Genomic DNA, 19,867 nt, shown 5'->3' on the forward strand with positions numbered 1-19,867 from the left:
ATTTGAACTTCTGTCTGCTGCAATTGATGGACCACTGAAGTGAAAGTGAAGTGATTGTCAGTTTGAAACACAGCAAAGCACACAGTGCACACAACGACATTTAACCAATCACGCACGGAGAGCAGTGTGTGGTGCTTGGCAGCTCAGGATTCAAACCATTTACATTTACATTTAAAGTATTTATCAGACGCCCTTATCCAGAGTGACTTACTATCAGTAGTTACAGGGACAGTACCCCTGGAGCAACTTAGGGTTAAGTGTCTTGCTCAGGGACACAATGATAGTATAGGATAGATAGGATTTGAACCTGGGTCTTCTGGTTCATAGGCGAGTGTGTTACCCACTAGGTTACTACCACCCTAAACCAGCACTGAGTATGTCTTTTAAAGTAACTGATTCTGCATACATGTTTAGATAAAGACTATAAAATATACTTTAGTTTTCAGTTCAGTTTATTGAATTTTGAAGATCAACGTTTAAACAAATACACAAATGTATTTAAATGCTCAGAGGAAAAATGACACCAGTAATTCATGCTGCAAAAATTAATTTCCTACATCAGTAGTTCTACAACATTTATGAACATTGGTTTATAGAATTGTATTGATATAGAAACAAGCAGCAGACAATTGAATAATTATAACCCATTGCAATTATGTAAGATAAGATAAACCTTTATTAGTCCCACACGTGGGAAATTGCATTGTCATAGCAGAACGTGGATAGAACAAAGGTGAGAGCAGAAAAAAATTAACAGGTATATGTATTTATTTACACAATGTACAAATTGGTATCTACACATGTACAATGGGTACACCTGTACAATGGATAACTACCATGGTTCTCGTTACTATTTAAGATAGTTTTTACTTTTTTCATTTGCAATATTCCAAAATATGTTTGATATTAAAATAAACAAATAAAATCTCTTCAAGGTTGCTCAGCCTCCCACATTCCACAAGGCAGGCAAAGTGGCACTCATCATCACAACATGCTAAATCAGAGTAGCCGCTGGGGCCTGAATGAATGATCCAAGGTTTCTCCCATCGAGAAGGATCCAGAGGGGAGCGGTTCAGGTATACACCAAGATCCCTCCTTTCGTGTCTACTGGTTGGATGACTGTACAACAGCCAGGTATTTGATTTTAAAACATCACAACCAGTAAGGTCTTTTTGGCCTTTGTTTTCTGAACCAGAGGTGGGTGCTGTAAAGCTCACCACACTACCCTGACAACCATGACAAGGTTCTACAAGATTCTCTGACAAATGAGACTCAGCAAAATCCATCCCATCACTTGTACTTAAAGCTTCCACCCTGTGCCCATGGATGTTACGGGCATTGCAATATACATACTTGCCCTTTGCACTAAGAATTTCTGCCATTTCACACTCACATGACTTTGTTTCTAAAATCCTCCCCACATTCCATGTTGTTCCATAATCATCACTGTAAAAACAGAATGCATGAGGCTTCACAGAACATGGCCTTGGAAAACAAAGGAATGTCTGATGGATGTAATAAACATAAGCAGGTATGATCAGTCTTGTGCTCTCTGTTTGAATGCCATGCCCTGGACCAACAGCAAAAGTTGCCCACCTCTTAATTTTGCTACCAATTACACTTTCTGTCAAGTCGATAGCCTCACTCCATGTCTGACCGTAGTCACTACTGGTAACATAACAAAGACGGGCCTTGTTCTTTCCCGTGCAAATTTGATTGTGCTCTGATGTCTTCCCCAGAATACAGATAAAAAACAAGAAGATGGTCTGAGAGGCCTTTTCAAAAACTGGGCAGGGATTCATGGTTCGATGGTTGATTAAACATGCTGATGTCAGATCCTGGCAGGGTAACCACTAGATTGAATCAAAAAATGAATTAACTCAAAATGATACAATAGTACTATATATTGAGTATATCACATCGTCGTTGAGCATATATTGAGTACCTGAACGGTGCCGTGCTCTAACGTTCCTTTTCTCAGGACAAGATGCAGCGCATCGGTGTCCTGGGGAGAGCTGCGTTTTTCTGCAAAGGCTAAAAAGCACCGTCTGCCCGGGATGTAGATGAGAGCTGGGATCCTGTACGTGGTCCCCAGTGGCCAGTCTTGTTTAAACACCGCTGTTCTCGCTGGTTCTCCGACGTCTTGTGGACTGATGTTTGACGTTGTTGCCATTCTGACGCAATGGTCCTATAAACAAAATGACTGCAACATATATACATAATCGAAAATTTAAAGTATATTTTCTCCGTATACATACATTGTACGCGATGTGGAATAATTAAAATATTGAATATATATATATATGTTTTAAAATAGTAAATTTATGAACGCTCTGGAATAAGATACCAACGCTGATGTTACGGTCACTCGTAAACGTCAGAAATTCAACTCGAGGCGAAATTACTTCCGTGTTTAGTGTTGCCAGAGCACAAAAGTACCAGCAGCTTATAGTACCAGCATCTTAAAATTGTCGTATGAGAAAAGTTATCGTACACACGCAATTTCCATTCTGCTCAAAAATTTGTTCAAAAAATCTCAATAACCTCATAGACTGTCCTTATTATAGTGTATAATGGGTGGTAGTAGCCAAGTGGGTAACACACTCGCCTATGAACCAGAAGACCCAGGTTCAAATCCCACTTACTACCATTGTGTCCCTGAGCAAGACACTTATCTCTAAATTACTCCAGGGGGGACTGTCCCTGTAACTACTGATTGTAAGTCGCTCTGGATAAGGTCGTCAGATAAATGCTGCAAATGTAAATGTATAATGCAAGTTTTACCAACAGAACGTTTGCAGAACAGCGCATCTACCTAATAACTGGGGTCTTCTCCCATAAACCCTGCCGGCGAGGCTGCTTGTTCTCACTCCTTCCGTCTTCCGTAACTACATCTACGCCATCTAAAATCCGGGCTTAAAACACTCATCGTTGTTTACACGTGCATCACCACGTGTTACATCAGAGGCGTCAAACACAAGGAGCCAAAACCAATAGGATCGCGATCGGCAAGGACTTCTGAAGCAGTGCATTATGGGATCTGTAGTTTGTGCATTGTTGTCAGCGGACCCGATGTCATTGTAATGTATGTTACATCGTGCATTTATTGGTTGTAAAGGGAAGTGAGACGACTGCGGATAAACAAGCCAAGTATTTCGTAGCCATATGGTCGTGCTAGTGAAATAATTTGAAATGAAAGGGTGAATTATTGATCGTACATCTTACAGATGCGTAAAACTATTGTACAAATACGATAATTATCATAATCTAGCGACACTGTCCGGGTTGCCGAGTTCCTAATACGCGGAGGAAACGCCGCTGTTCTTCTTAAAAGAGACTCTGCAGCGTGGATTAATGTTTGCTTCAGGTCTCATCTGACATCTATGAACACTTAATCTAGAACTATTAAGATATGAAGTCTGCAATCATGTCAGGATAGTGGCACGTCAACATCGTTCTGAACTCTGCGCTATAAAACGGGAAACCTTTTTCCGTCGTGGAGTGTACCATCGTTCAAGAATACAATGTATTGCCTTTGCACTGTTTTCTTTCTTAACCGTGTAGACTAGTGTCTGATGTATGAATAAATTCATGATCTTCCACCACCAACAAAACAAGACCAGTAACTGAGGAAACAATTCTATAAACTTACATGTATAAAGCCAGTGGCAGTATAAAATGCTAATAAAAATGCTAATAATAAAATGCTAAAAAGTGAAGTAGTAAAGCATAATTATACAATTATGAAAAATACACTGAGAATAAATAATGCAATTAAACATCAAGCAATTAACAGCTATCACAATGCACAAGGAGGTAGGTGGGGACCAAAAATTCACACAGGTGAGAGCAAGTGAAGACTCTGGCAACTGAAACGTTGTATACAGAGTGCAGGGAAAATACAGCACAGGTGAGACTGGAAAACCTGGGGGGACAGAGGTGAAGATGAGCAAAGAAAAAAATCACAGATCACACTGATGTGACACTGAAAGAGACAAGGACAAGAAACTTTGAATAAAATAAAATAATCTGGGAGAGAAAAAAAATAGTTAATTTACTGAATTGTTAAATACATACAATTAAACCATGTTACTAATTTAGCAGGCAGCCTTATCCAGAGTGATTTTCAGAAGTTACAGCGACAGTCCCCCTGGAGACACTCAGGGTTAAGTGTCTTGCTTGAACCTGGGTCTTCTGGTTCATAGGTCATGTGTTACCCACACTCACCCACCCACTCACACTTACCCACAACCCACTAGGCTACTACCACCCTGTCATGTCCAGGATCACAAAGCCTTACAGAGTGTGATCTGTGCAGCAGAAGACTTGGATGCATCATGGCAAGGATTGAGAGACTCAGGAGCCATTACACAATCTAAACACAATGCACTTTAGCAGAATAAATATCCACTACCCACAATGTCTGTGTCTTATGTTCTCATTGACCATAAATATCTCGCTTGCATTATAGCTTGTCTACTTTTTTACACATTTTTTACTAGCCTTATTCTCCTTTAATTCATTTTCTTCTTAATTCTATTTTATTTATTTCTATACTATTACTTTACCTATGCACAGTCAAAATAGAGTGGTTCAAGATGCATTACACTGCATGTTTTACTGCTATATCTATGCATGTGTCACGTTTAGGTGCAGCTGGCACCAATCTGCATGACAGCAGGGCGGTTATAAGGCACTTCTGAGCAGCCATTTGGAGGCTGTGACATTTTATGTGGACCGTGTAACATATAAGTAGTGTTGTTTTCAGTTCTGGCAATTTGAATCTCAAACCGGCAACCTTCTGATTACGGGTCTGCTTCCTTACCCACTAAGCCACCACTGCCTCTAGACAAGGTCCAGTCCAGTGGGGGGTGAAACCTCTGACCCAGTCCACAAGAACATTAACTGAATGCAAATTAGCTGGACCATTTTGCACAAACACACAGTACATACCATTCAACATTACTACTAAAATTAGCATAATTTTGTGACACCATGTGCTGTGCTACAGTGTTTCAATCACTACAGTGAAGTGTGACAATCACTTCACTTTCACTAAATAAAATGGATTGATAGAGGAGTGGAATTCCAGCAATTTCAGATGCTGTCCACAACCATCAGCTACACCAGGACTACAGTCATGTAACTCAAACAATGGAAACAAGATTAACACAACCGAAAACAGAACACTGTCCACACCGGTGCATTCCATGAAGAGACAATAAGACTTATTAATCTTCACAAACAAAAAGAAGATATTCTCTGGTGTGGCTGTAGTCATCACAGCCAATAAACATGATTCTGATTGTTGTTGCCGACTTTGACAGAAATTAAGTTTTTTTTTTACAAATGGGAGCTAGCCATGGTGCTGAAAATACAACTCTGGGTGGCCTGTCAATCTCAGTAAGGTGCCAGGGGTTCTCATGTCTTTTAAAGGATAAAAATGGACACTGGGATCACTCCAGTCTGTTCTCTGAAGACATTGCAAAGTAATTAGCATTTTCTATATAAAGGTTTAAAAGGTGCAGTCTAATTATTCCTTTGCTTGATTTTTTTTATTATTAAAAATTCATTGATACACATAGGGAGTGCTGTCTGGCCTCTGTTGTCTGGTCCAAAAGAATGCCAAGCCTGACATGTATGTAGATCAGTCAGCTCCTACTGTCATGTCACAAGGACACTGCTACCACCCCCTTCCATCTGCACTCAATAAGTGTCTCCCAGCTACTGATCATGCCACACCTCCATGTCATAACTCAAACCTGTGCCTTTACATGCTAATGAGGAGGAGAGAGGCAGGAAAAGGAGGAGAGCATTCTATAGAAGTGAGGGGGCATTCACAGAAATGACATCAACAACACCTTCACTAACCACAATGTTTGGCGTAGACAGGAAGTCATGTCAGCCTTTTTCCAGAAAAAATCAAATGTACCCAGAGTCTTGCATAACGGATTGTTTATCAGACATATTGTGTCCTGATGACAGTGCGAATGGTGGTAGACCAACTGTGTATCATTTTTATTGTTGTTTAAGCAAACAATTGTAGACTGATTATAGCCCGCTAATCCTTAAAAATGCTGATTATTGGCCCTGTTGGTTTCCTGTAGTGGAGAGGGAGGGGGGGGGGGTGCATGGCTGTGGCCTGTCAGGAAATTTCTGTATCATTATTATTATTACTACTACTACTACGCAGGTAAATTCATGTGGTCTTGTTGGTTTCATATTAAGACACATTAATACAAACTAGAATGCGCATTTACATTGCCTTGGTGTGGCGAAAGTCCCTCCTCAACAGGAAACACGTGCAGTGTACATGACTCCACATGTGTTCATTCATAGTTTTGATGCATTCAGTGAGAATCTACCAATGTAAATGGTCATGATGGTCAATAAAGAAAACACATTGAATGAGAAAGTGTGTCCAAACTATTGGCCTGTACTGTATGTATATCTTCTTACCTGCAGATATCAATTTACAGGTCTATACATTGTTTCTCCCTAATTCTCTCCATATATTAAAAGCCAATCTGCATTTGAGTGAACTAATGAAGGATACACTCAAATAGGGACTAAGAATGATTCTAAATAATTATTAAAGTATTATGCAGGACACTGTACAGGCCTTTTGAGCCTGTAAGATGGGAAATTCTAGGTCCATGAAGAACCCCCGCTTTATCTCCAAGCTGTGGCCTTCCACTCACAAGAAGTGTTCCAAAAGGTCAACAAACGGCCTGAGGTGCCATCACAAGGCAGAGACATCAAAGGACAATCTGATTGGTCTGTGGCAACTTTTTTGGAGTCAAATGCAGAGTATGAAAGAGTTTTCTCTTGTGGGCTATGGTCTCTTCTTTTCCCCCTTAATCTCCCTCAGCTTTCTGGGCCTTTCACTATCCTTATTTCTGCAGGTCCAGGCTCTCTGGAGCTTGACCCCCTTTTTTCTCTCTCTCTTTGTCCCTTTCTTTTAATTTCAGAGTGACATCTAATACAGTGCTTGTTTTTTTACTAGTTTTAATACAGTGCTTGTTTTTATTTATTTAATTCATTTATTTATTGTCCTAGAAAAATAATTAAACTCTGAATAAATACATTTAGAACCTGAAGTACAAAATTGACATATATATTATTGACATAATTCTGGAATATTGAACATATAATATTCAAATATTTAAATACATTGAGTTGAGTTCATGTAGTTTTCCATTCATTTAATCATTGGGTTATATAAACTTGTTTATAATTAATCCAAGTGCAGGATTGGAGTGTGTGTGTGGTCTGATGGAAACAAGAATTCTTATTCTAATCCATTAAAGATAATCATATAATTAAATATGTATAATTAAATATGTAATCAATTGAAAAAATTGTAATCAAAATATGTAATCAATTGAAAAAATAAAATGTGTTTGTGGGTCAGTTGCAAGTCTGACCTGTAGGAGGCGCGTGAACCAGAAGCAGGAGCTCGGCTGTCGCGCGCGCTGCTGGCGCAGTTAGAAGAGCCTGCCGACGTTTACCTGACGTTGTAAAGTCAGAAAGAAGCCCTTTTCAGCATGAGCTGCACTTTTATTTACATCCTCCTGCCTTGGCTGTTCGCCTGGGAAGCGGAGGCAGGATCCTCTAAAGGAAGTAAGTTGGACAGGCGCGAAGAGCAGCTGCACCCCAAAACTTCCATTCGGGATATAATCCAGACGTCGCGTGGCTCCTACTCGCTCCGGCGGTCTACAAACTTGTTTCAATCTTACACTTTTAAATATTTTGCAGTGTGTAATTATAAATTATGGATACTATTCCATCATAATACTATTATAACGGACACGCAGAGACGTGGTAATGTTTGTGAAAAGTTTGGCATGAACGGTTTAGAAGCTGAAAAAAAAAAAGGTTATTTGCTATTTAGGGTCCTTAAAGCTATGGTGCACTGAATAATAACATCCATTCTACAGCTGGCGTAGTCTGTACTTTCAAAGACAAGAGCTTTTCTCCTGGGGACAGCTGGCACCCCTATCTGGAGCCCTTCGGGCTGATTTCCTGCATGCGCTGTGTCTGCACCGAGGTAACAACCTGTCTGTCTGTCTTTGTGTGTGTGTGTGTTGATGTGTCATGATGGCATGTACTCCCTGTTGTTTTTTCTAGACGGGCCATGTGAAGTGTAACAGCATTAAGTGCCCAGTCCTGAAATGCCAGAACCTGGTTACCAACTCGCAGCAGTGCTGTCCTCGTTGTGCTGGTAAAATGTGCCCTGCCACTGATTAACAATGAGGACGAGCAGTCAAACATTTTGGAACTAATTGTTTTGTGCAATGTAGCAATACTGCTCTGTAATAAGAGCATTCACTCTCCTTGTTATAGGTGAGCCTCGAAGCCCTGCGGGTTTGAGGGCACCAGCGACATTTTGCAAGTATAATGGAAGTGTGTACCAAACAGGCGAGACCTTTGCCAACCACAACCTCTTCCCATCCAAACAAGCTAATCAGTGTGTCATGTGTACATGCTCTGTAAGTCATGCTGATGTGGGTGTTCAGCAGCAACATCTACATATTCTGCATTCTTATTATTTTCAAATTGGTTTCAAGATAAAATCAAAGCTTCAGCTCTGTTTGTTTGGTAAACAAGCAAAATGTGTTGACGATGGCTGCTTCTTTGGGCTGAGGGAATACCATGCCAAGCTGTTATGCTGGAATCACGATTATTTATTATTTTGCCTACAAGAACGGTAATCATGGTATCTTTTTTTTCTTCATTGTTTAACACTTGTTCTCTGAAATGTTGTGATCTCATGTCCCCAGAATGGAAATATCTTCTGTGCATTGAAAACATGTCAGCCACTCCAGTGTTCATCACCAGTTTCCATTCCAGACACTTGCTGTTTAGTGTGCAAAGGTGAAAAAAATATTTTTGTTATGGCAGTCACAACATTAAATCCATGGAGATTAACAGAATAATAATAATAATTTGGTACCTGTACTCTGCCATCCCAATAGTTTTTAAAATTGCTTTTGTTGAAGCCATTCTGTTGTTGATTTGGATGTATTTTTGGGGCCACAGACATGCTGAAAGTGAAATGTTACTTTAGCTTTCTAGCAAATGCCTGCAGCAACACCAAAAGCATGATACTGATACCATCACACTTCACGTTGGGTATGGTGCCAAAACTACCTTTTGGATTTCAACTTTAGTAACATCAGACCATAACACATGCTTTTCTTACATGCTTTTTGGGACACTTGATGGATTTTTATTTTGTAAATTCTAGGCAGGCCTGTTTTTTTATTGGAGAAAATACAAAAAAAGACCTGCAGCCATACCCCACAGTCCAGACATGCAGCGAATATGAGGGATTTCTGCAGCTCCTTCAGTTGCTCTGGTCTTTTGGCAGCCTCCTGAAAAGTTTTCATCTTTTTGTCAGTTTTGAAGGGATGTACAGTTCTTGGCAACGTCATTGTTTTCCATGGTATATCGAATGCTGTGGGAATTTTGTACCCTTTGAACAACTCTCTGTGAAACATGGCTTTTGCTGCAGCAACAACTAAACTGAACTTTAATTGATTCCAGAGGCCTAGCTAAGAAGACTTAATGCTGTAATTAAATCAAAATATGCTTTAAGAGTAGTTGTTGTTTTTCAACTTAATTGTACGGGTCACTTTAAAGGTGGGGGGGGGAATAAATAAATAAATTCATTTCTCCATCCATTCAGACAGTGTTATTGATATGAAATCTGCCCTGTTTGGAGATGGACAACAACAGTTAAATCGTGGTGTGGTATGTATTTTTGTTTTTACATTTTTAAAGTAACCAGAACCAGGATTTCATTTGATTCATAAACACTGTGTAGTTAGTTATCATTATATAGGAAATTATGAAATAAAGATTAATATGTATGAATATTGCTTTTTGTGTCCAAAAACAAGAGACATTCATTAGACCACTGTTCTGGAGTGCATCTGAGAGGGAGATCTGTTCATTCCACTCCAACTACAGCAAGGGATTTTTTACAAGGCCTTAATCTTCACACTCTTCATCTTAAAGGCGCAACAAAAACTACAGTAAAGATCCTCCTACAAAGGAAGAACCAACAAGGTTAAGAGACAAGTAATTTTTTTAGAGCCATAGTCTGTCACTGTAAAGACATATGAGTATTTTATGACATATAATGTTTCTTTCAGCTTGTGTTTACAGTGGTAAGACCTACTCACATGGGGATGTGTGGCATCCTGTGCTGGGGAAAGTGCTAGAGTGCATCCTTTGCACCTGCAGAGATGGTTTGCAGGAATGCAAACGTATCACATGCCCCAGCCATTACCCATGCCAGCATCCACTTAAGGCTGAAGGGAAGTGTTGCAAGACCTGTCCAGGTAGGTTTAGAGTTCACAGAATGTACATTAGTAAGTGAGTAAACCAAGAATGGAACACAATCTTTAATTGTGTTTGCACAAATGATACAGACATTCGCAAATGTAACTAATTCACACTAATAAATCACAGCTGTCATTCATTGGGCTCTGCATTTTAAGTTCTGTTCATACAAACGTCATTCATGGGGAATCTACAAACAACACTCTTGCGCAATCCTGCACCAAACACACACCGCCCACAAAGCGGCATTTGACCTGTAATTTCAGTTTTGGGCTATCGTGCCTTTTTCTTTCATTTATTAAAAACAATTTTCATTAACAATGTTGTGCGTCCTCACTTATCCATTGGCTTTCAGGTAATGACAGGTGGATCATGGGGAGCATGGGCTGGGGGCACCAGTACTGGGATCAAAGGGTGGAGGGGAGAGCAGGCTGGAGCTGTTTTGGGGGGGAGGGTGGGCTATATTCTAAGCCCTCCTCCTGAAGGACCAGTGAGGTTCCTAACCCACTAGACAGGACAAACAGGAACAGGGCCTGCATGTACTATGAACCTCCGATGGACTGAGCCGAGTCAGGGCCTGCATGTTCCATGAACCTCCATTTCTGAGCCAGAGAGGAATTCTACCTGAGTGTCTCTGTAATGCCTAGATGCATCTGTTCACACAGGTGTGAATGGGTTCTAATCACTTTTACCTGCCGCTTGTTCCGTATGGGTGATTAGAACCAGACTGAGAACCAGTCATGCTTTGTGGACTGTAGATGTTAGATGGAATGTCCCTGTTATGCTGCATAATTTGTGTATGGGCAGTGGTGGCCTAAAGGAAACAGACCCGTAATCAGAATCCCGAGCAGCCAAGGTGCCACTGAGGTGCCGCTGTGCTGTGCTGTGTTTCACAATGACAATCACTTCACTTTCACTTAATTTGTGTTTTGGCCCATAGTGCCTTTTTCCAGCGCCAAGTACAAACAAGCAAACAGTAAAAAACATCGTCAGTGTATGTAAAATGGTACCAATATCAACACCAATATCAACATGTAGTTAACATGTAATTATATTACTATTATATGTAATTATATTAAAGTATCATAAATGTCCCCAAATAGAATTTTGGACAGTCCACCTAAATATTTGTAGTGTAAATTTGCCCTGTATCCTTTTTAGCAATATTTCTCAAGCATGTTATGGTCAAGGTCTTATACTATGGATTGCTTGAGTTTTGGAGTTTTGCCACAGCTCCTTACAGATGGCTAAATTACATAATTTTCTTCTGTGTTCTGTGTTAATTTTCTTTGTTCCATATTCGTTACATGAGCATGTACTACACCTATGCAGTTTTTTTTTTATAGTGATACCAAATGAATACAAATAGACACTGTTGCTGAGATATTTAGTTTTATTTAGGTATATGACTTTCAAGCAGGGATTTCTGAAAAGGAAGTATAGACATATATTAAAATGATAATGCTTGTTTTTTATTATTTTTCAGAACAGAAAGTTGAAAACAGAACAGAATGTTTTCTTGGACAAGACAGCAACAACATTTTGGTTTACAAATTTGAACCATCACCCGATGCTCACCTTGAAGACACAGTACGGATGATTGCAATTGAGAGACAGGGAGCTCCTGAAGTTGAGGTCCAAGTGTGGAAAACAGTTGGAGGTAATCTGCAGTACTGTAATCTGTAGTTACTGTAGTATTATCACCATTTAGGATATTGTACATAATTCCCCTTACTCTATCCAGCATCCTGTCTCTGGCATCCAGGGAATCTGTGAATATCCTGAAATTGCCGCTTTGTTTTGTGTCACAAAAACAAAGTGCAGATTTTTGTATAAGACAGGATGTTGCTACATTTATTGAGGAACTTACAGGTGACTAAAACATCCTGGGAAGAGAAGCTCTGGATGCTGGAATATCCCCACAGTAAAGACCAATGCAGCTGTTCTTGTAATGTAATTGGGAAGGGACAATTCACCAGGTGATGAGTCCAGGTGCCGTCAATCCTGACAAAATTAATATTAATACAGACAATTCTTTGTATTATTCCGTATAAAACCCCTCCAGTTCAGTTACATTTGATGGTGGCTATGCAGAGATTTTTTAAGATTTTCAGGTCAGGGGACAATGATGGTAGTAGCCTAATGGGTAAGACACTACAGGGAGTGCAGAATTATTAGGCAAGTTGTATTTTTGAGGAATAATTTTATTATTGAACAACAACCACATTGAATGAACCCAAAAAACTCATTAATATCAAAGTTGAATGTTTTTGGCTATTTTAGGGGGATATCTGTGTGTGCAGGTGACTATTACTGTGCATAATTATTAGGCAACTTAACAATATACCCTTATACCCTTTCTTGCCAGCCACGCTGTGGAGTACTTGGACGCGTGTGATGGAGCATTGTCCTGCATGAAAATCATGTTTTTCTTGAAGGATGCAGACTTCTTCCTGTACCACTGCTTGAAGAAGGTGTCTTCCAGAAACTGGCAGTAGGACTGGGAGTTGAGCCCAAAAAGGCCCCACAAGCTCATCTTTGATGATACCAGCCCAAACCAGTACTCCACCTCCACCTTGCTGGCGTCTGAGCTCCCTGCCCTTTACCAATCCAGCCACGGGCCCATCCATCTGGCCCATCAAGACTCACTCTCATTTCATCAGTCCATAAAACCTTAGAAAAATTAGTCTTGAGATATTTCTTGGCCCAGTCTTGACGTTTCAGCTTGTGTGTCTTGTTCAGTGGTGGTCATCTTTCAGCCTGTCTTACCTTGGCCATGTCTCTGAGTATCGCACACCTTGTGCTTTTGGGCACTCCAGTGATGTTGCAGCTCTGAAATATGGCCAAACTGGTGGCAAGTGGCATCTTGGCAGCTGCACGCTTGACTTTTCTCAATTCATGGGCAGTTATTTTGCGCCTTGGTTTTTCCACACGCTTCTTGCGACCCTGTTGACTATTTTGAATGAAACGCTTGATTGTTGGATGATCACGCTTCAGAAGCTTTGCAATTTTAAGAGTGCTGCATCCCTCTGCAAGATATCTCACTATTTTTTACTTTTCTGAACCTGTCAAGTCCTTCTTTTGACCCATTTTGCCAAAGGAAACAAAGTCGCCTAATAATTATGCACACCTGATATAGGGTGTTGATGTCATTAGACCACACCCCTTCTCATTACAGAGATGCACATCACCTAATATGCTTAATTGGTAGTAGGCTTTCGAGCCTATACAGCTTGGAGTAAGACAACATGTATGAAGAGGATGATGTGGACAAAATACTCATTTGCCTAATAATTCTGCACTCCCTGTAGTCTGTGAACCAGGAGACCCAGGTTCAAATCCCACTTACTCCCTGACACTTAACCTTAAGTTGCTCCAGGGAGACTGTCCCTGTAACTACTGATTGTAAGTCGCTCTGGATAAGGGCGTCTGATAAATGCTGTAAATGTAAATTTTATTTTATTTTATTATTATTTTTTTTTTTTTTCTAACTTTTTGTGACTGATGCTTGAACACATAATTTCATTCTGAATCCCTCCTTCCCACAGTTTGGTATAATATAGATTTTGGTATAATATAGAGAACAATATTACATATTAAGTTGTCAGGTAGTTGGAATAGAGGGTAGAGAGCACTTGTGGCTAGTACCTGTCAGGAATTATTATATTTATAAGCCCAGCATTATGCTGGGCTAGGGGTACCACAAGCTACTGGACTAAAGTGACCGTTACACTCAAAAATATCACAATCAAGGTCAGTTTTTCTAACATCATATTGTTCTGTCAGGCATATTCATATCAACAAAAATTTATGTCATTTTAGGGTCACAATCTGGAGGAGCTTGACCTGGTCTCCCTACAACTAAAATGTTATTACCTTGTATTAACATGAACCTTATATGTCACTGTCAGGTGTGCTACAGTTAATGGAAACTGGTGATCTTCAAAGAAAAGATCTCATCGAGCATCCAGAAAGCTATGTCTTACTTTCCACTTTGGATGAGGGTAGGTTTGTTTTGTTTTTGGGGTTTTTTTTTTTCAGAAAAAGTCAGTGTATGTAAACCTAAAAAAGGTATATTGCAGCCAACGATTGTGCAAGTTGTTCCACTGAAAAAGTCTCAAATTTTCGTCATAGGTAGCCACTGTGCATAGACACATTGATACAATTTCTTTTTCAGGTCATCTTTGCACGTCTGCTGTTAATCCTCTAAAGGTGCAGACTGTGACCCCATGTGATGATTTGTTGTCTTCCAAACATCCAGAATTTACTAGGGGTGTTGAAATTAATCGTATAATCAATACATTGCAATGCATATTTGGAAGATATTACATTGATGCAGTGCAGAACAAAATCGACTACATCATAATGATGTTGCTTTGTGATTTTCTTGTACCGGTATAAACATTTTCGTAAAAAAAAGTGGGGCAAGTAAGGACTGTGGCGATCTGATTGGAGTACAGCGGTGCTCCGGGTCCGACACCTGGTAGCCTTGTTCTCACATCGCGGTCAAGGTTGAAATTTGTTGCACGTCGTAACATATTTTCGCACAACTGATAGAATCAAAGTAGGCAAGTGTTCTTTCTGTCACTTCGAAACACACACTCGAAGCTGGAGTGAAGAAAAAGCTGTGAAAAAGTGTGTCCAGAGATCTACAACACAACATTATTGTCTTACTGGGAGTAACACTGAGCCTCGTAGCACGCTGCGGCGTTTTGTCTGAAAGTGGCTTTAGATTTTCTACAATGAGCAGAAAAACGGTACCTGCTGGCCAATCAGGCGAAGCCCCACCCACACGACTGAGAAGCCAGCAGTGAAACTGTAAAAACAAGTAGCATAACTGAAAGTCTCATAACAACAACAACAACATTTATTTCTTATATAGCCCAAAATCACATACAGTATGTCTCAATGGGCTTTGACAAGCCCTACAGTAGATACCCCCCACACTTGACCCTTCTGCACACAAGGAAAAACTCCACACAAAAAAAACTCTAGGAGAGAGACAAAAAGAAAGGAAGAAACCTTGGGATGGAGTGATACAGAGAAGATCCCTGAAGCTGTAGTTGTTACGGTGGTGGTGGCTGTGGTGACCCTCTGGTTCGTTTCATGCTTAGTCCTCGTTTAGCAGTTGTCAGGAACCAGGATTTATCTGCTGTCTCTTCACTGGAGTCTGCCGGTGGTCTGTATGCTTGATTCCGTGCCACGAGGCTCAGTGCAAAAAGTATGTGTTTTTCCAAACTCCCAGTAAGACGATAATGTTGTGTTGTAGATCTCTGGACACTCTTTTTCACAGCTTTTTCTTCATTCCAGCTTCGAGTGTGTGTTTCGAAGTGACAGAAAGAACACTTGCCTGCTTTGATTCTATCAGTTGTGTGAAAATACGTTACGACGCACAACAAATTTCAACCTTGACCGCGATGCGAGAACAAGGCTGCCAGGTGTCGGACCCGGAGCATCGCTGTACTCCGATCAGGTCGCCACAGTCCTTACTTGCCCTACTATTTTTTACGAAAATGTTTATACCGGCACAAGAAAATTATTAATTCCATCCACCAACAATATACAATATTGTCACAGCCAACATACCACGTCCAGCCCCCCAGAGGGAGCAACCAGGGAGACAGCAACCCGGAAGCGGAGCAGGGTCTGCATTCAGAATAAAAGCCACTGCCCACTCTTTGGTGAATTTAGTTCTCAGAGACGCTAGCCTTATCCAACAATGATTGAGAAACATTGATCACACTCACTCATGGAGTACATAACTCCACATGTGTTCATTCATAGTTTTGCCTTCAGTGAGAATCTACCAATGTAAATGATCATGAAAATAAAGAAAACACATTGAATGAGAAGGTGTGTCCAAACTTTTGGCCTGTACTGTATGTAGGAACAGCTTCAATCAAAATAAAGGCTTCATTATGTGACAGTTTACAGTAGAAAAACAAGCCACTGTTATATTGAAAAGCATATTGTGTGGTCAGAGAGAACATAGACATAGAGAGAAAGTTGTAGTCTTTCTCTCTCACTCAGTATCATGTCATCTCACACTGCCAATAGATCAGTGGTGGTGGCAGTGGAGGCACTGCTCCAACCTGACATGGCTGCCCACTGCTCACCAAGGGTGATGGGTTAAATGCAGAGGACCAATTTCACTGTGTGCACCATGTGCTGTGCTGCTGTGTATCACAATGAAAATCACTTCACTTTCAATAGATCAACACTTACCATCCCAAGGCAATGGGAATTTCCATCTTCCATCTGTCACTGCATATGCACCACATAAAGTTTAATTTAGAAATTATCAAATGGCAGATTTTAACAGATTAGTTCAGCATTAGAAGATAAATAAAAAATATGAAATTATGTAAATAAATCAATTTGGGGTGCATTGGTATTACATTAATTATTATTGAGGTGCACTTTTGGTATTGATCAAATACTTATTTTCTGCCCCATTAAACAAATAATTAAAAAAAAAAAGATTTCCTGGACTTTTCTATCTCACACAGTTGAATGTACCTATGAGAAAAATTACAGATTCTCTCTCATTTTGTAAGTGGGATAAACCCCACTGTAGTGGTAGATGACAGCATGGGCTATTTAGCACTTTCAGTCACCTCTGTGTCATAAAAAAATATTTCCCTTATAGAAGGCAAAACGTAAAATGTTGTAGTGTTCTAAATTTGTGTTTCTGTGTTTTTTAAAGAGACTTGGAAAAAATTCAAAGATGATGAGGACAAACAAAAGGACTCACCCAAGAGCTGTGACAATGGTATAAAAGAGGTAGTGAAATACTTAAGTCCCGAGCAGCTGGACAACATGTGTGCATTGTAGCGCTTGTCTTACTGTTCCTCTCATCCTCCACATAGAAGTATGACTTTCTGGTACACCGACCTATTTTGTTGGACATTTGGACAAATTGCCTCTATTTGTTCAGTAGCAGAGGTCTGACCTTTGTAGCCTAGGGCAAAAATGCATTTATATCTGTAAAACAGCTTAATTAATAGTCAGAACAGAATAGATGACTTGTTGGCCAGGACAATTAAGTAATTGAATATAGACCATGTATTATTTTTCACATGACAGAAATTAGTGTTTAAAATTATATTCTTTGTACCATGCATCACACAATATTGATAAGATGACTTTTTGCATTGATGAGTATGTAAAATACAATATGTACATTCATGAACATGTACCATAATAATGCGAATATAGTATTCTGAATGTAAATGCAGTTCTTTCTGAATGTGGGGACATGGATGCATTCTGTTTCCTCTCAGTAGCTACAGCATTTATCTGTACACTTGATTGATTGTGCCTACTGGACTAATGCAGATGACTGAAGACTTTGGCTGATGGTAATGATTCTTTATTCTATGTAGAGTATAATGTCTATTATATAAAAAAAGTCAAATAAAGCAGCTGTCCCACAGTCACATTTGTGTCTCAAGACAGCAGGCCTGTGAAAGGCCATCAGCAGTGAGGCCTGGACAACAGGCAGGGAATAATTGTCTTTTATTCCCTTGCCATGTTCATCAGGGTGAAGTGAGACTGCGATGGAACAGTTCAGAGGGTTGCGACTAATATCCCTTTTCTGTGAAGCTCAAAGGGTCATTCTCACTCTCTCTCTCCACAGCTACAATGAGCCATTGTATTGTCCTCACATATAGTGCCAGGCCGTGCTGCCCATCTTACACTGCAGGCCTGACAAAATATTTTGAAACAGAAGCCAATCAATTGTAGACCCTAACAGTCACACTATGAAGCTGTGAATTATTTCAGCTTGACTCTGAATTGTTATCAGAGTCTTAGACAGTTTTTTTATTTAGTACTCCCAAGTGTGTGTAAGAGGTAATGTTGGACACTTTATAAATAGTACAGTTACAGTGTTACAGTTTGTTACACATTCCCAAGTTTCTGAGAATGTCAAGTTTATGAGCTAAATATCTTCAAGAACTATGTAATGATAAAAACTATTATCATTTGTGGGATGTTTAGTCCTTGTTTAAATTCAGCATTTGACCGCTTCTGCTATGCATGCCTAGTTTGGGCTCCGGCAAGATGAACAGCTGGGGGCAGTCAGTGGGTATTAATCAGAAGTGTACTTCTCACTGAGCACACAGATCCGTTACTGTTGTACATTTCATGGTGAGGTCTCAGAGTTCAAAGGTGTGACGTTCTAGATAGAGGAACATGATAATGTGTTGTGAACTTGCTGAGCATGAGCGTTGAGTTTCTGGATTTGGATCATGTGCTTTTGACTTGTGTTCTTCCCTGTAAAGTGAATGAATCCAAAACATCCGTTCTAGAGCTGTGGCACCATATGGTGCCTCACAGATACAGAATCCTTGAGGAACTGAAGCATTTAAAATCAGTTTGATTCAAAGGGAGCCAAACTGGGTTAAGTTAATTAACTGTGATAGTGATGTGTTCAAGTAATCCCCAAATTAATGGTCAACAAAATGCTTCCTAATTCTATAATGGGCATATTGTGCCTTCTCCTCATCCCCATTAATTAAGTCCGAACTGTTTTGCTGCCCAGCATTGTGCTACAAATACAAACATTACAAAATGCCTCATTATATATTTTTGCTTGGTCCTAAGAATAATAATAAAAAAAAGACAGTAAATCACATGATGTGAAAGCTCACACAGACTCACAGACTCTTAAATGCTGAATACGCCAAAAATCAAAAGAGCTTTGCCATTTGAAATTTTGAGACTCATAGTTTTCCTTCAGTCAAATTGAATTATATAAGTCTGTTAGAACACAGCATATGAAACATGTTTTCAATTGAAAGAAAGTCTAATAATGAATGGTTTTCCTGAAGGTATTCTGTCGTTAATTGCTGATCCTGGAGTTTATTACAAAGATGAAATATTACAAATCTTAAATATATTTACTGTTTTGACTATAAACTGACGCTTGGATTAAACAGAAGTTATATTCACTAGTATCTTCAGAGAATAGCGCTGTGGTATTTCAGTGATATAGCACATATGCCTGCAAACAGTTATTGTCAATAAACACTTCTCATTTAGAATAGAAGCATGTTAAGATAATCTTGCTTTATGTTCTTGATCTTGATCTCTTCTGCACTTCTGTCTCTTTGAGGTCATTTGGAAATGTTATGTTGTTTTCAACTAATGTTGAGACTGCTGGTTCAATTAAGTTGTGAAAATTTCTGACAGCAATGTATTTATGTGAAAAAATGCAGTGTCTCATGGACAACTTCATATTTAATGGATTTCCAGTCTACAAGTCTAAATGTAATAAAATGGATTTACTTGGAAAATGCCTATTGATTTATTCCACCTGGGCTGAAAACAGCATTCCACATCTGTGTGTCTTTGCCAGAGGAATTTAATTGAAATCGTATGGCAGACAAGACCATGAAATCAAGATCAGAAACAAGAACAATAAATGAAGAAAAATAAAGAATGGAATTTTGGGTTTCTGGAATGGAACAAAAATATTATCATTCAAGTCTGCACATTAAATAACCAAAAGCTT

At 39.5% G+C, this 19,867-nt stretch overlaps 2 protein-coding genes across 8 annotated transcripts; one reads left to right on the plus strand and one right to left on the minus strand.

Annotated features, from left to right (window-relative positions):
- Window positions 1-510: 510 nt before the first annotated feature.
- LOC114792528 (sialidase-4-like) lies at window positions 511-2,942 on the minus strand. Of its 3 annotated transcripts, none has more exons than XM_028983767.1 (3): window positions 2,816-2,942; window positions 1,946-2,188; window positions 511-1,853 (listed from the first exon to the last, which is right to left on the minus strand). In XM_028983767.1, the coding sequence occupies exons 2-3, from the start codon at window positions 2,171-2,173 to the stop codon at window positions 876-878; spliced, it is 1,206 nt and encodes a 401-aa protein (XP_028839600.1). In that variant the 5' UTR covers window positions 2,174-2,188; window positions 2,816-2,942; the 3' UTR covers window positions 511-875. The 3 variants fall into 3 exon arrangements, with proteins under 3 accessions (XP_028839600.1, XP_028839598.1, XP_028839599.1); XM_028983765.1 differs by having other exon boundaries at window positions 1,946-2,203; window positions 2,816-2,934; XM_028983766.1 differs by having other exon boundaries at window positions 2,259-2,917.
- A 4,509-nt stretch (window positions 2,943-7,451) lies between these two features.
- On the plus strand, window positions 7,452-19,649 carry chrdl2 (chordin-like 2). 5 transcript variants are annotated; one of them, XR_003750132.1, is made up of 13 exons: window positions 7,452-7,623; window positions 7,941-8,050; window positions 8,131-8,224; window positions 8,347-8,492; window positions 8,784-8,877; window positions 9,692-9,756; window positions 9,906-10,074; window positions 10,161-10,349; window positions 11,837-12,010; window positions 14,262-14,354; window positions 17,057-17,133; window positions 17,634-17,711; window positions 17,893-19,649. XR_003750132.1 is itself a non-coding variant. In XM_028983762.1 (13 exons), exons 1-12 carry the CDS (start codon window positions 7,548-7,550, stop codon window positions 17,694-17,696), a joined length of 1,347 nt encoding a protein of 448 aa, XP_028839595.1. In that variant the 5' UTR covers window positions 7,452-7,547; the 3' UTR covers window positions 17,697-17,711; window positions 17,893-19,649. The 5 variants fall into 5 exon arrangements, 4 of the variants coding, with proteins under 4 accessions (XP_028839595.1, XP_028839597.1, XP_028839594.1 ...); XM_028983762.1 differs by having other exon boundaries at window positions 17,637-17,711; XM_028983764.1 differs by having other exon boundaries at window positions 17,634-19,649.
- The last annotated feature ends 218 nt before the right edge of the window (window positions 19,650-19,867 follow it).

This window comes from Denticeps clupeoides, chromosome 6 (assembly GCF_900700375.1).
Source record: "Denticeps clupeoides chromosome 6, fDenClu1.1, whole genome shotgun sequence".
Lineage (NCBI taxonomy): Eukaryota > Metazoa > Chordata > Actinopteri > Clupeiformes > Denticipitidae > Denticeps > Denticeps clupeoides.

Bases quoted from the DNA above. Each gene is read 5' to 3' on its own strand.
- LOC114792528 (XM_028983767.1), bottom strand. From the start codon at position 2,173: ATGGCAACAACGTCAAACATCAGTCCACAAGACGTCGGAGAACCAGCG. The intron at 1,854-1,945 runs GTACTCAATATA...GATTCAATCTAG, and splicing joins TAGAGCACGGCACCGTTCAG to TGGTTACCCTGCCAGGATCT.
- chrdl2 (XM_028983761.1), top strand. From the start codon at position 7,548: ATGAGCTGCACTTTTATTTACATCCTCCTGCCTTGGCTGTTCGCCTGG. The intron at 9,757-9,905 runs GTATGTATTTTT...TCCAAAAACAAG, and splicing joins AACAGTTAAATCGTGGTGTG to AGACATTCATTAGACCACTG. The intron at 14,355-17,056 runs GTAGGTTTGTTT...TGTTTTTTAAAG, and splicing joins ACTTTCCACTTTGGATGAGG to AGACTTGGAAAAAATTCAAA.